General features: G+C 33.1%; 1 protein-coding gene across 1 annotated transcript; it reads right to left on the minus strand.

The window, feature by feature from the left end:
• Positions 1-7,555: 7,555 nt before the first annotated feature.
• On the minus strand, positions 7,556-8,683 carry LOC131648160 (RING-H2 finger protein ATL40-like). Its single transcript, XM_058917945.1, has one exon. It carries the CDS (start codon positions 8,589-8,591, stop codon positions 7,854-7,856), a length of 738 nt encoding a protein of 245 aa, XP_058773928.1. The 5' UTR covers positions 8,592-8,683; the 3' UTR covers positions 7,556-7,853.
• Positions 8,684-13,060: the final 4,377 nt, after the last annotated feature.

Genomic DNA, 13,060 nt, shown 5'->3' on the forward strand with positions numbered 1-13,060 from the left:
TTTAAAGAAAGGCTAAAAGAACAGAAAAAAACCTTTAAAAGAAATTTTGAGTTCGAGGGGTAATTTATACAAAGGGAAGGTGTAAGCACCCTTTGTATCCATGGTTATCCATGGGATCTTAATTGCTTTGCTCTTTTGTAACCAAAAGTTTAGAAATATATAGAAGAAGAAATAAGGACTTTAGCTCGTAAATGAGCGTAGCCTTTTTGAAGTTTTTTAAGAAAAGGGTAGAAAAAGAATTTAAACCAGAGCAAGCAATTAAGGGCAAATTACCTTGACATTGTAAAAAGGTTCTTTTAGCCTTTCAGGGCTATCCATACCATAGGAGGGTAGGAAGTCCTTTTATTGGAGGTTGAAGGGTCGTCGAAATTATCGTTCGCCATAAGACTGTCCCTGCCATAGAGGGCGCAGGTAGTCTAAGGGAAGGATAAGAATAGTCATTATTAGGCAACCAGAGGACACCTCAACATATCGTAGGCAACTTCGAGGGACGAGATCATATAACCGAACCGAAGGCAGCATCATTGGGACTTATGATCTTTCTCTGACAAAAATGAACTGAGGGCAACATTGCTGAGGCGTCCTCGTATTCGAGGGACTTGACTATTCTGCACTGAAAAAAGGCAACAAGGCAACAGGCAACAAAAGGGGTTACCATAAAAGGTGTGTGGGTGCACAATCACGTGATTCAATTCAGATAATATTATCTTATAAATTAGTTATTCTAAATTCAGTTCGAGGTTGCACTCCCTAAATACTAACCACGCAGTTATAATAACAGTTTAAGTGCCTTTAAAGCCACACAATACAACCAGGAGCAGTTACAAAATATAATCACGGGGAAGGGGAAGAAAGCAATAAAATAAACCCCATAGAGCAATAGGTTTGACACAAGTAATAATTAAAAGAAGAAATTAAAAAGGGACGAGTTTTAGGGTTACCGAACGTTTGAGCTTTGACCGGTTGGTTAAAGCTGAAAATTAATAAGGGCAAAAAAAAAAAAGGGTGAGTGTAGGAGGAGTTCATTGACTACGCGGGACAAACCCTAATTTAAGGCAAAAGACAAAATAAAAAGTAAAATAATATTAAATTAAATAGGGATTCAGAAACTTAGCTTTTCGATTGGCATGGCACGTGGTCGGAAGACTTTTGATTAACCCTGAAAATTAGATACGAAGAAGAAAAATGTTAGTGCATTAACTGATCTAAACCCTGATTTACCGGGATGAATCAGGGTTAGAAACCATTAAATAAAAATAATTTAAATAATGCCAAAAGAAAAATTAAAGAAAATTCGAAAGTTCGATTTAATATTTCAATTAAATAATTATTGGATTAAATCCTAATTATTTTAATTGATTAAAAGTATTTTTTTTGGAAAAAAAAAGAAGAATTGAATTCAAAATACAAAAACAATTATTAATAAAGTTTAATTAAATAAATAAAAGATATATGTAGATAATAATAATAATAAAAAGAAATAGGAAAATAAGAATAAAATCCTTTGTAAAATTAAAATAAAAATTAAGAAACACTTAGCTGGATCCTGTGTGGCTTGCTTCTGAAGTTCCATGGTAGACTTGCAGGTTTGTAGGCGTTGGATCCATCTTTGAGGTCATCCAAGGACCTTGGCATGAGGCTGCATCATGAGTCTGTATATGCTGGAAACATAGGATCTGCGTAACAAAGTTCGAAAAAAAAAGAAAAGTCTGCAGCACAAAGGGGTCAAACCCCTGACCCTCTATGCAAACTTTGGACGCACGCGCTCACCACCAGGACAATCTTTGTTCGCTGTTAGGTTTATCACCGCTAAACATAATAAATAAAACAAAGTTATTTAAACAATTTGAATGTAATTCGCGCGCACCCAGCTTCTTCACCCTCGTTCTCAGACTCAATTCCAAACCAGGTTTTTACCTACAGATGTACTGTTGGTACATCTTCTACCTACGGATGTCACGCGTAGCCATATGTCTTGGCCTTCAGAACCTGCAAATCGACAACAATAAACGCAAACAAAAGGTCCAGACCAAACATATACCATCCCACGAATCCATTAGACCTGGTAATTTGACCAGAAATTACCCTTAACTAAAATCCCCAATTATGAACCTATGAACCCTAACAATGGCGGATTGCATAACCTGTACTTAATCTCAAATTAAACCATTCAAACATGTTGCAAACACCATTACTAACATGAATACGTAATTAAAACATGTTTATGATGAAGGAATGAATGAAATCAATTATAAAAGAAATATGATGTAAACTGTGAATACAGAGATGACTTTTGCGCGTCTGGATTGAAGGAGACGATGTAATTACGTCCAGAAAGTTTTGAGGAATCGATTATAAGGCTTTGTTTGGCTTGAATCCGTCTCCAACTTCTTCTGCTACATCCCCCAATTTCACGTTTTTTCCTTTTGAGAACAGGATTCGGGCTGCAGCCAATATTCTCCTTTTTTCCTCTCATTAGCATTAGGTTTATATAAATTTAGGTTAACAATGTTAAAGAAAATCCAATCAAATCATGTGCTTTGATGGTGAATATTTGATTGAAATTCTTCACATGGAATCCTTCTCTTTTGGTCCAAACCTCCTTTCCATGTTTTTGCTAAACCTTCTCATTGATTTTTTAATTGATTTAAATCTTAACCAATCAAATAAAATATATGACCTTTTATTACTAATTTATGATTTTATTTGATCTAATTTGCATTTAAATTAATAAATACAAATAAAAATGAAATAAAATAAAGAAAAAAAATAATATTTGGGTTATGGGCCTCTCATGAGCTTAAAATCATGTGGGGGGATCTAAAATTCAAAGCCCAATACTCAAAAGTATGCAAATTGTGAATTAGGGTTTCACACTTATCTTGAGAATCGACCAACTTGTAACAAGCATATCTCTCCCAATTTTTATTGTATGGAGGTGTTCTAGGACTTTTTGGAAAGCCCAAAATGTCTTTTACAAGCCTCTTTGGAACATATTTTTCATTTTGAGATTTTATCTTGATTATATTGCTCCTGACAAAAAACAGCTTTTTGCGAGCTTCTAGAAGGACCTGTAATGTTTTGGCTCATATCTCTCAAATGATGCATTTTTGGCCTTGGCATGTGAGAGACAAAATTGTAGAGAATTCAATTTCCTTCAAAATGAGCTTTGGATGGGAAATTTATGATGTTCCATGTAGGAGTTATGGCTGGTCAAAGTTTAGTTGACTTTCTCCTATGAAAACCCTAATTTAGAAACTTTTGACTTTGTTGATTTTTGAACTTTCCTTGATGAATCATGATCAATCCTTTATCAAATGATGAATGATACTTCAAAATAAGGTTGTTGATAAAAAATCAGGAGTTTTGACTATACTTTGACCACAGTTGACTTTTAGGTCAAACTAGTCGACTGTTGACTTTCTGAGCAATTGACTGGTCAATCCTTGGAATTGAAGCTTGAATTTTGTCATAGAGATAGTTTGAAACATCATAGGCCATATGAGGTCCATTGGAGATCTTGATTCTTTCATTTTCTTTGGAGAATTCAAAACCCTAGTTTATTGAGCCATTGTTTAGGAGAGTGAGCCCTTGAGTCTTGAGCTTTGGTATGAGCTTGAAAGGAGAAATGAGATGGGCAAATTTTGGGGTATGACACTTGTCTTCAAAAACTACTTCCAAACTTCCTTCAAACGAACCTCTAACACCAGAGGCATGAATAGACGTGTTCCAATACCAAGTTTCTGAATCTTACACTATGACATCTCTGCAGAATTCTAACTTCTTATAGATTGGACAATAAAGCTTATACGTACATGTATTATGATGCCCCACCAATAACATCATTTTGCTTATATCATCCAGCTTCTTTCTAGTAGCACCTGGAACATGTTTATAGCAAACAAAACCAAATATCCTAAGGTGACTCACACTTTGCTTATCTCCAATCCACTTCTCAAAAGGAACAAAGTCCTTCAATTTCTTAGTTGGACCTGTTGAGCACATATGTTTTCGTGACAACTGCTTCTTCTCAGTACGAGTAAGGTAAATTCCTCTCCTTCAACAAGCTCCTTGTCATATCAAGGAAAGTACGATTTCTTCTTTCAGCAAGACCAATGTGTTGTGGAGTATATGGAGTCTTCACTTCATGCACAACTCCATTTTATTCACATAACTGTTTGAACTCTGTAGTGTTATACTTACCTCCCATAGCAGTTATGAGAATATTCATCTTATGACCACTCTATCTTTTAGCCTTCACCTTGAACTTCTGAAATTCAATAAACACCTCATGCTTAAACTTAATGAGTGATGCCCATGTCATTCTTGTGAACTCATCTACAAATGACACAAAATAATTATTTCCTCCAAGTGAAGGTTCAGGGAATGGCCCACACACATTAAAATGCACAACTCCCAAAGCATGTTTTGCCATTGGAACCACTTCTGATGCAAATGGCAATCTAGGTTTTTAATCTTTCATGCATATCTCACATGACTTCTCAGGCTTCACAATCTTTGGAATGCCATATACTAGCTTTTTAGAAATCAGATGCCCCAAGCTTCTGAAGTTCATATGCTCCAGTCTTTTATGCCATAACTTACTATCACCTCCAACGCCTTCTACACTAAGGAATTTAGTTTCAGCTGTCTCCATATTCACCTTGAATGTTTTGTTGCTTCTCTACTCAGATTGTATAACCAGTTTCTGATCAGAATCATACAACTTCAAGATATTGTCCTTCATAGTGAAGGTGTTTTCATGTTGGCTGCATTTGTGGTAAAACATACCTGGTTGCTATTGTGTTATGCAGGCTGCATATGTGTTAAACTAATACAGGTTCTGTAGTGAATGTCATGACCGATGTCATGACATCCTTGTGTGACAGTAGGAGCTATTATATTGTATTAATTGTGTTTCCTGATTTCTCTCAATTAACTGTTTAGGAAACCTTTTATTGTGTGCTGAATATTTTGTCCAGAAGATCTTGCTGACAGCACATTCTGTAACAACCAGATGGCGTGTGAATTAGGTTAACTTGGTTAACCCTAATTTGTTTCTAAAAAAGCCCAAGGCCCAAGAGCTGCATATAAAAGGACTACAATCCTAATTTAGAATGCAGACAGAGCAGATTGTGTATTGTGAAGAATCGTAGTTCTGTAGTTGTCTCTTGTACTCCAAGAAATTGTCTCTGATGATTGCGTTGGAATAAGTTGTGTTTGTTAATTGTCACTCTAAGCTTTTAAGCACGAGTGTGTGTCTAATGATTGAAGCTTTTAAACAGATCAAGGTGTGTTTTTGAAGTGTGTCTTCTCTCTGTAATTGTTTATGTTTGTTTGTAATCACTGCTATGATTGAGGGGGGGGGGGGGGGTGAGTGGAGATACTCAAGTCTAGGAATAGATTGGAATTGCATTGGGTAGGTTTTAAGTGAGGATTTGTAAATGGGGGAGTTTAACTCCGAATTAATTTTGCTTATGTTGGATTCTCTCCCTGGCTTGGTAGCCCCCATAGTAGATTGTTTGAACCAAACTGTGTAAACAATTCTGTGTGTTCTTTATTGTTTTTATGTTGTCCTGTATTAATTATCTGTGCTGTTTGATCATAACAGTTTTACCATTCTTCACTTTGATTATGGTATTTCCCATTCCTTTGGCTTAAGGAACTTATCATCAGCACATCTAATCTTTGTCCTCTTTCTGAAGTCATAGTCTATCATCCATTGTTTGTTTCCAGTTATGTGATTTGAGCAGTCAGTATCCATATTTCACAATTCTGACAATTCACTATTGTCTAACTCAGAAGCCATCAATATCAGAGGTTCATCATCGGACTCTCTGGCTATGTTTTCTTCTTCTAACTTCTTTCCTTTATTTGACCAACACTTAGAAGCATAATGGCCAAAATTCTTACAACAGTAGCATTGAATATTCTTCTTGTCGAGCTTCTCCTTTCCCTTCTGATGTTTCTTCTCATCAGAGTTAGACGCTTCTGACTTTTGAGAACCACCATGTCTCTTCTTGGCTTCTGACCAAAAAGACTTTTAACTCTTCCTACCAGAAGACCCCTTCAGAGTATGCTCTGCCTCTCTCACAAAGGTTATCTCAGTTAGACACAACTCTTGTGCTTCTAGTCTGCTTTGCAGCTCTTCAATTCTCATGGTGCTCAGATCCTTAGAATGTTCAATAGCTACAACAACGTAATCAAATTGAGGAGTTGGTGATCTCAGTACCTTGTCAATAACCACTTGTTCTAATAGCGTTTTTCCACATGATTTCATAGCATTAGTAATCAGAATCACTCTGGAGATGTACTCAGGTACCTTCTCATTGTTCTTCATGTTGAGATTCTCATACTAATTACGTAGAGACTGAAGCTTCACCATCTACAATGATGCGTCACTGCCATAACACCTTACCATTGTGTCACACACAACCTTCGCCGTCGTCGAATCTGAGATCTTCTCAAACACATTCGCATCCACACACTGGTGGATGTAGAACAACACTTTCTGATCCTTCTTTCTCGTTTCTCGTTGTGCGTTTCTTTGCGCTTCCATTGCATCCGCAGCATCTGGCGTGTAACCATCGTTAACGAGATCAAGCACATCTTGAGCGCCAAACAACACACGCATCTGAATCATCCACCGATTTCAGTTATTTCCATCAAACACCAGAAGTTTTGTATTCAAACTACCATTTCCATCGCTCATCTTCGATATTATTCAAGAAATCACTCAGATCTCACCAAACACTCGTGTTTCCCGATCCCTCGAAATCAAGAAATATGATTTCGATACGATTTTGATCTTCAATTCACTGTGAATTGAATGAATCAGAAATAAAAACAATCGCACAATCCATACCGGAGCTCTAGATACCAATTATTGGAACACAATGAACAAGATGAAGATGGAAGAAGAGAGAGAAAACGGTTATAACAAATTTTCTACTCGAATTGAAATTCAGTTGCAAAATGATCTCTCGTTATCAATTACAAAGCAAATACAATATATATACACAATCCATATTGGGCCAAACTAGCTATAACCCAACACACGGTTCAAAATGAACTAACATCAAACACTAAATATGCAATTACACTCGAACACCTGCATCCACAAGACTAACCTCAGTCTCCTTTCTCTATTCAAATGTTGGCCCAAATCATAGTCTGTTATTGGTCCTCCTCCAATATGAATCCATGAAAGTGGTTTATTAGTTAGTGGCCGGTTTCACCAAATGTTTCAAAAAACAAAAACTGAAAACTTTGACTAATACTAGTTTGATAAAAACAAATGTCATCATCAATCAAAGGTTCCACCTAGTTCTCTTCACACATTTTCACATGAGCAAGTCAACACAAATCCCAATTATCAGGATCACGGTTCTCGGGTTTCCTCACCAAATTTGTCAATAAAACACAATAAAACAACAAACTATAAAAAAACAAAACAAAAATATCAGTTAATTACATTTGCTAGCTCACATCACATGGAACAACCACCTAATCTTCCCATTATTTATATTTTCAAGTCATTATATTAAGTTAACCCATGTTACCAAACACCAAATCCTTTGTCCATAATAATAAATAATTATTAATTAATAAATATAATAATGCACGATTAATGAAATTCAACACCAAAACCGCTCATACTTTTGACTAATTAACACGTATAAAAATTTTCAAAACTATTACATCATCACTTTAAAAAAATTCAAACCCATATAGAGTAGTGATACCTCATTAATATTAATAATAACAATGGTAAAACATCAATGAAACAAGTAACTCTTTCAAACCACAGATAATTTATATTTTCTAATCTAAATTTTTTTACATAAAAAAAATCACTGCCTCTCTAAATCACGATCATTAATATTATCAGCACGAGTACTATTAGAAGGTTGAATTCTTCTCGAAGATCTATCTCGAGTAAGAATCCTCTGAAAAGAACTTAATCGAGAAATATTTTTGGAGGAATCACTAATAGAATCACCACCATCTGAAGTACTTTCCGATGATGGTTTAAACCAAATGGGACCTTCGCGAGTCTCTGGCTCAAGCCGCGGTTCAACCTTGGTTCGACAAATTGGACAAGTGGAATGCGAAGCTAACCACATATCGATACAAGCCACGTGGAAACTATGCTTACAATTAGGAAGCAACCTCATCATTTCTCCATCTTCTATCAAACTCAAACACACCGCACATTCAACAATATTATTAGAAACATCTTTGTTTTGTTCTTCATCTTGTATTTGCTTTTGTTTGAAGAGGAAAGTGGGAAGAGTGGCGATGAGCGTTGGATCGAGCCCGGTGTTTGATGGATCGGAGAATTGAACATGAGCATGAGCGACGGTGAGGCTGAGTTGATGAATGGCGGCCCTCCGGCGAGCTTGGCGTTTGAGAACATACCTTGCATAGAGATGAAGAGCCAAGACCAAAATCAATACTAGTATCAAAGAACATATTGCGGTTAACAATATTTTTTTGTTGAAGTTGCTTTGACTTGTTCCATGATCAAAATTTCCAAATGGATTAAAACCATGATCATCATGGTTTGGATCATCATTGAAACTACTCATAGCTATAATATATTATGTTTATAGGATGAAGAAGAATGAAGATGGAGATTTGGTTTTATGAGGTAGGATATATATGAATGCAATGCGTGTTGTGTGGAGTGAAGAATAATGTGGCAAAGACTTTAATAACGTCCCTTTCGTTAGTAAATTTATTTATTTCCTATGTGACTATAAAAGTCTGTGGCCTTAACTAAAAAGAAACTCCTTTTTTTTATTTTTTATTATTCAAGATATTTGAACGTTGAATTTTGATGCTTAATGGGAATAGTGGGAATAGGGAGGGTAAATGAAGACTATTATTTGTTTGATAGGTAGAACTTTTGCTTGGAAAAACAAGTTGCGTTGAAAATGTTGTACTTAGTTATTGACAAATTATTACACGCATTGAGATGTGTGAACAAATTGCTTAAAAAAAAATGTATGAACAAAACTTGTAGAGCTAGACTATATATATATATATATATATATATATATATATATATATATATATATATATATATATATATATATATATATATATATATATATATATATATATATATATATATATATATATATATATATATATATGTATATATAATTGGGTTTATATTAGATTGAGATTTTAAAAGATTTTTTATGATAAAAAATATTGTGATATTCAATTAAGACTTTTAAATATTTAAATAAATTTTGTGAAATTCTATTAAAATAATTAAGACTTTTCTGTAAAGCAAAGAAAATAATTGATATTCAATTGAGATTTTCATAATTTATAAAAAAAATATGTTGTGCTTCAAAAGCCTATCTATTTTAACATATAGTTTATAAACTTGTATCATAATAAATGACATGTTTGATAACAGTCTTTTTATCACAAACTTATATAATTTATTTTAGTAATTTATAATATATTTTTCAGACGTTATTTTAAATATCGTTTTAACTTATAGCTTATCATTTTTTCTTTTATTATTATCCTTATAAATTTTGATTTTTTAAATATATATTTAATTATTTATTAAGACATTTTTTTTTTATATTATTTTACATTTATCAGCTAGTTAAACGGTTAATTTTATCAAACACTTTAAGTAATTTATTAACTATCACTCATCAGTCATCAACTATAAATTATAAACCATCAGCCATAAACTATAAGTTATCATGTAGTTATCCCTCAATTATTATTTTACCAAACAAAACCAAAAATTCTTGAGACTTTTTCAAACTCTTTCAATATTTTTATATCATGCTTTATATAATTTTTTTTATTTCTATTCACTTTTTTCTATCATCATATATCATGATAAATTGTTTTTTTTTCCTCTATGTTTTTATCATCATGTGTTATTTCTTATTTTATCATATTTATGTATACGATCAATTATTCTTATTTTTCTTCAATACTATTGATTTGATCTAATATTTTTAAAATAATTTTTTTCGTGATTTTACATGTATGTACAATTTTGTTTCTTATATTTTTTTAACGCTTTTTAATTCATATCATGTTATTTTATTTTTATACAATTAATATTTTATAAGTGGATATTGTTTTTTATCAAATATTTTTCATTAAATTTTTTAATTGGACCATTAATCAATTCATTTTTACTAATAATTTTGATGATAAAAAAAACATTAATTGTTCTTTTAAAAACAAATTATTCAATTTGTAACTTTCATTCTTATTCAATCTCATACAATAATGTGATTGGAAGGATACAAAATAGTTCATATTTTTAAGTTTTATTTCACCATTTTTAAATCAACACCTCCATTTTATTTAAAATATAAGCAACAATAGTTTGATATGTGCAACATTTTGTGGTTATCTTTGCAGAAAATTATATTTTGGTGAATTTTAAGTTGAATTTAAAAAATTATTAGTGCTACTATTTTTGTTGAATTTGGTAGGTATTTTTCCTGAACTCATGGATGCCCTACTAGAAATTGGCTAGAGACAAGAATCTAAGTGGTGACATTCTATCATTACGTAATATTTGCGAGTATTTTCGATAAAATCAGTGAAATTATGAGAAAAAGCCAAACAAATATGTGGAAGAATTGAGCAAAGTTGCAAAAGAATAAGAAAAGGGGACTTAGAAAAAATTCAGAAGAAAAAGGAAGGAAAAAAATCAAGATTTCTCCCCTAGATTTCTCACGATTGCGATGACTTTAATTATCTTGGGCCAGCAGTATCGCGATCACGATACACACCAATGCGATCGTGATGACGTCTTCCTAACATGTTTTGATAACTTTAAAAGGGGAATTTTGCTATTTAATAGGGTTACAAATTCTAGGGAAAAAAATGACAGCAAGGAGCATTTGGCAGAAAATTTGGAGAGCTTGTTCTTCATTGATTTTCATGAATTCTTCTTTTCAACTCATGTTAATTGTTAATTTCATGATGAGTAGCTACACTATTTTTGAATAGGCCTTTAGAAATGCACCTAATTGTACTATGTTGGATCTTATGAATGTTTGAGATTATTTGAATACTTTTATGCTACAATTGTTATTCAATTATTCTTGTTCTTACTGCTCTTTGTGTGTTGCCGAGCGTGCAAAGTGATTTTTGAAGACTAAATATTATTGACATTATGTTTACCGATCCGAATTATGGAAATTGTTCAACTAGGTAATTAACTAGGAGTAGGTAATTATAAGTTGTGGCTTTAGAATTAACGAACTTAGAAACTCCTAGTTTTACTTTGAATTTGCCTAAGGAATTAGTGAACTATCGTCTAAATTAGTAAGTTGTACACCAAGAAATTGGAGGCAGTGGTATTGTTAATCCACTGTGAACTTATAGCATAATTGTTATTCATGTAATACACATTCATCAACAAATATAATTAGGGAATTTGAATAAAGGTCTAATCACTCTTCTTTATCGAAATTTAATCCAAAATTCTTCTCGTGCTTATTTTTCGTATCTATCATATTTGAAAAATTCCCTTTGTTTATTTTAAATCACATTAGTATAACCTTGTTTAAATTCACAATCCCTGTGGAGAAAAATCACTTGCTAAGAAAGTCATCACTACGGTGTATGATTTTTTTGAGGTGTGGAACGTATCATAAATATAGACTCAGAATGAGATGATTTAGTTCTTGATCGAACCCTTTATTTATGATGCGCCTGTTTCTATAATCTAACATGGCTTGGCGTGGATGTGATTTGTTGGGTGAGAATTTGGAGTAGGGAAACAGTCAAGAGGGGTGAATATACTTAAAACAAATTTTAAATGATTTTCCAAAACTCACATATTGTTCAACAATGAATAATTGAACTATTGTATATTGCACAAGAAGTATCCTATATGATATTTCAATTGTGATTGGATTCTAACACCACTAGTTACATAGAATTTAATCACCACTAAACCTCGATTCGTTTCCAATTCTAACAAAACTTAACCTTACGTAATAAATCGCTACCAACTGAATAAATGATGAACTACAATAAGAATTAAAAACCTTAACATGCAATATCCTACGAAAATTAAATGCAAGAGAGAGTGAGAGAGTGAGTGCGGACATCGAGAATATAGTGCTTCGAAAATCGTCATCGCTTTACCTACTGCACTTTTCAATGGTTTCCCATCGGAACCTGCTTTGTTCCTTTTTATTTTGACAAATATTGTAAGAGCTCATACAATCACTTATCCACAATAAATCTGAGAAAATTAAATCTCCTATATGGATATTGACTTGTATACAGCGTAATGCCAAACTCTTTTGCATAATCTTTACTCGATTCATGCTTCTTGAATCTTCCAGCTTCACCAATCTGCTCCAAGCCTCCGCGTTTAGCAATCACCCTTTAATCCTACTGATTCATTGAGCGATGAACTGTGTGAAGATTTAAGAAGAACTTCACCTTGTTTGTTGTCATCCATATTGTCTCTACCAAGGTAATCTGGAGAGAAGAACCTCCTTTTTTTCAATGGAATTTGTCAGCACCAATGACAAGAGTCTCAACCTTGCAAGCTACCTGAAAATCTCAACCAAATCTCTAAGAACAATGAGTTTCAAGATGACGTCTCCCTTAATCAATTATAAATCTACCATTATCAAGATCTGAAACCAAATGGAGGTTGAAGATGATAAAATTTTATTGCTAGGGTTTTGAAGTTTTCAAAAGTGAGAGGGTATTGGTTTCACAGAAAATCACAATGTTGATTATGAAATTCACACATGAAAAATGATGACAGAAATGATTCCATATGTGCTGGAGATTAAGCACAAAAATGGATGGAAAAGTTAGTTAGATTCAAATCAAGAGCATTTCATTATTTGAGTGAAATGAGCAAGTGAAGTGGAATAAGAAGGAAAAACTATTTTGACCCATTTTTCATCTGATTCGAATCAATAATAAAGTTTTATTCGAATCAAAGACCTCGTGATTCAAATCAAGTATAAATCCTAATTCGAATAAATTCAAACAGAGCCAATAAAAAATATGGAAAAACTGTCTG

The sequence above is a fragment of the Vicia villosa genome, linkage group LG2 (assembly GCF_029867415.1).
Source record: "Vicia villosa cultivar HV-30 ecotype Madison, WI linkage group LG2, Vvil1.0, whole genome shotgun sequence".
In the NCBI taxonomy this organism is placed as follows: domain Eukaryota; kingdom Viridiplantae; phylum Streptophyta; class Magnoliopsida; order Fabales; family Fabaceae; genus Vicia; species Vicia villosa.

Coding starts and splice junctions, on each gene's coding strand:
- LOC131648160 (XM_058917945.1), bottom strand. CDS start 8,591: ATGAGTAGTTTCAATGATGATCCAAACCATGATGATCATGGTTTTAAT.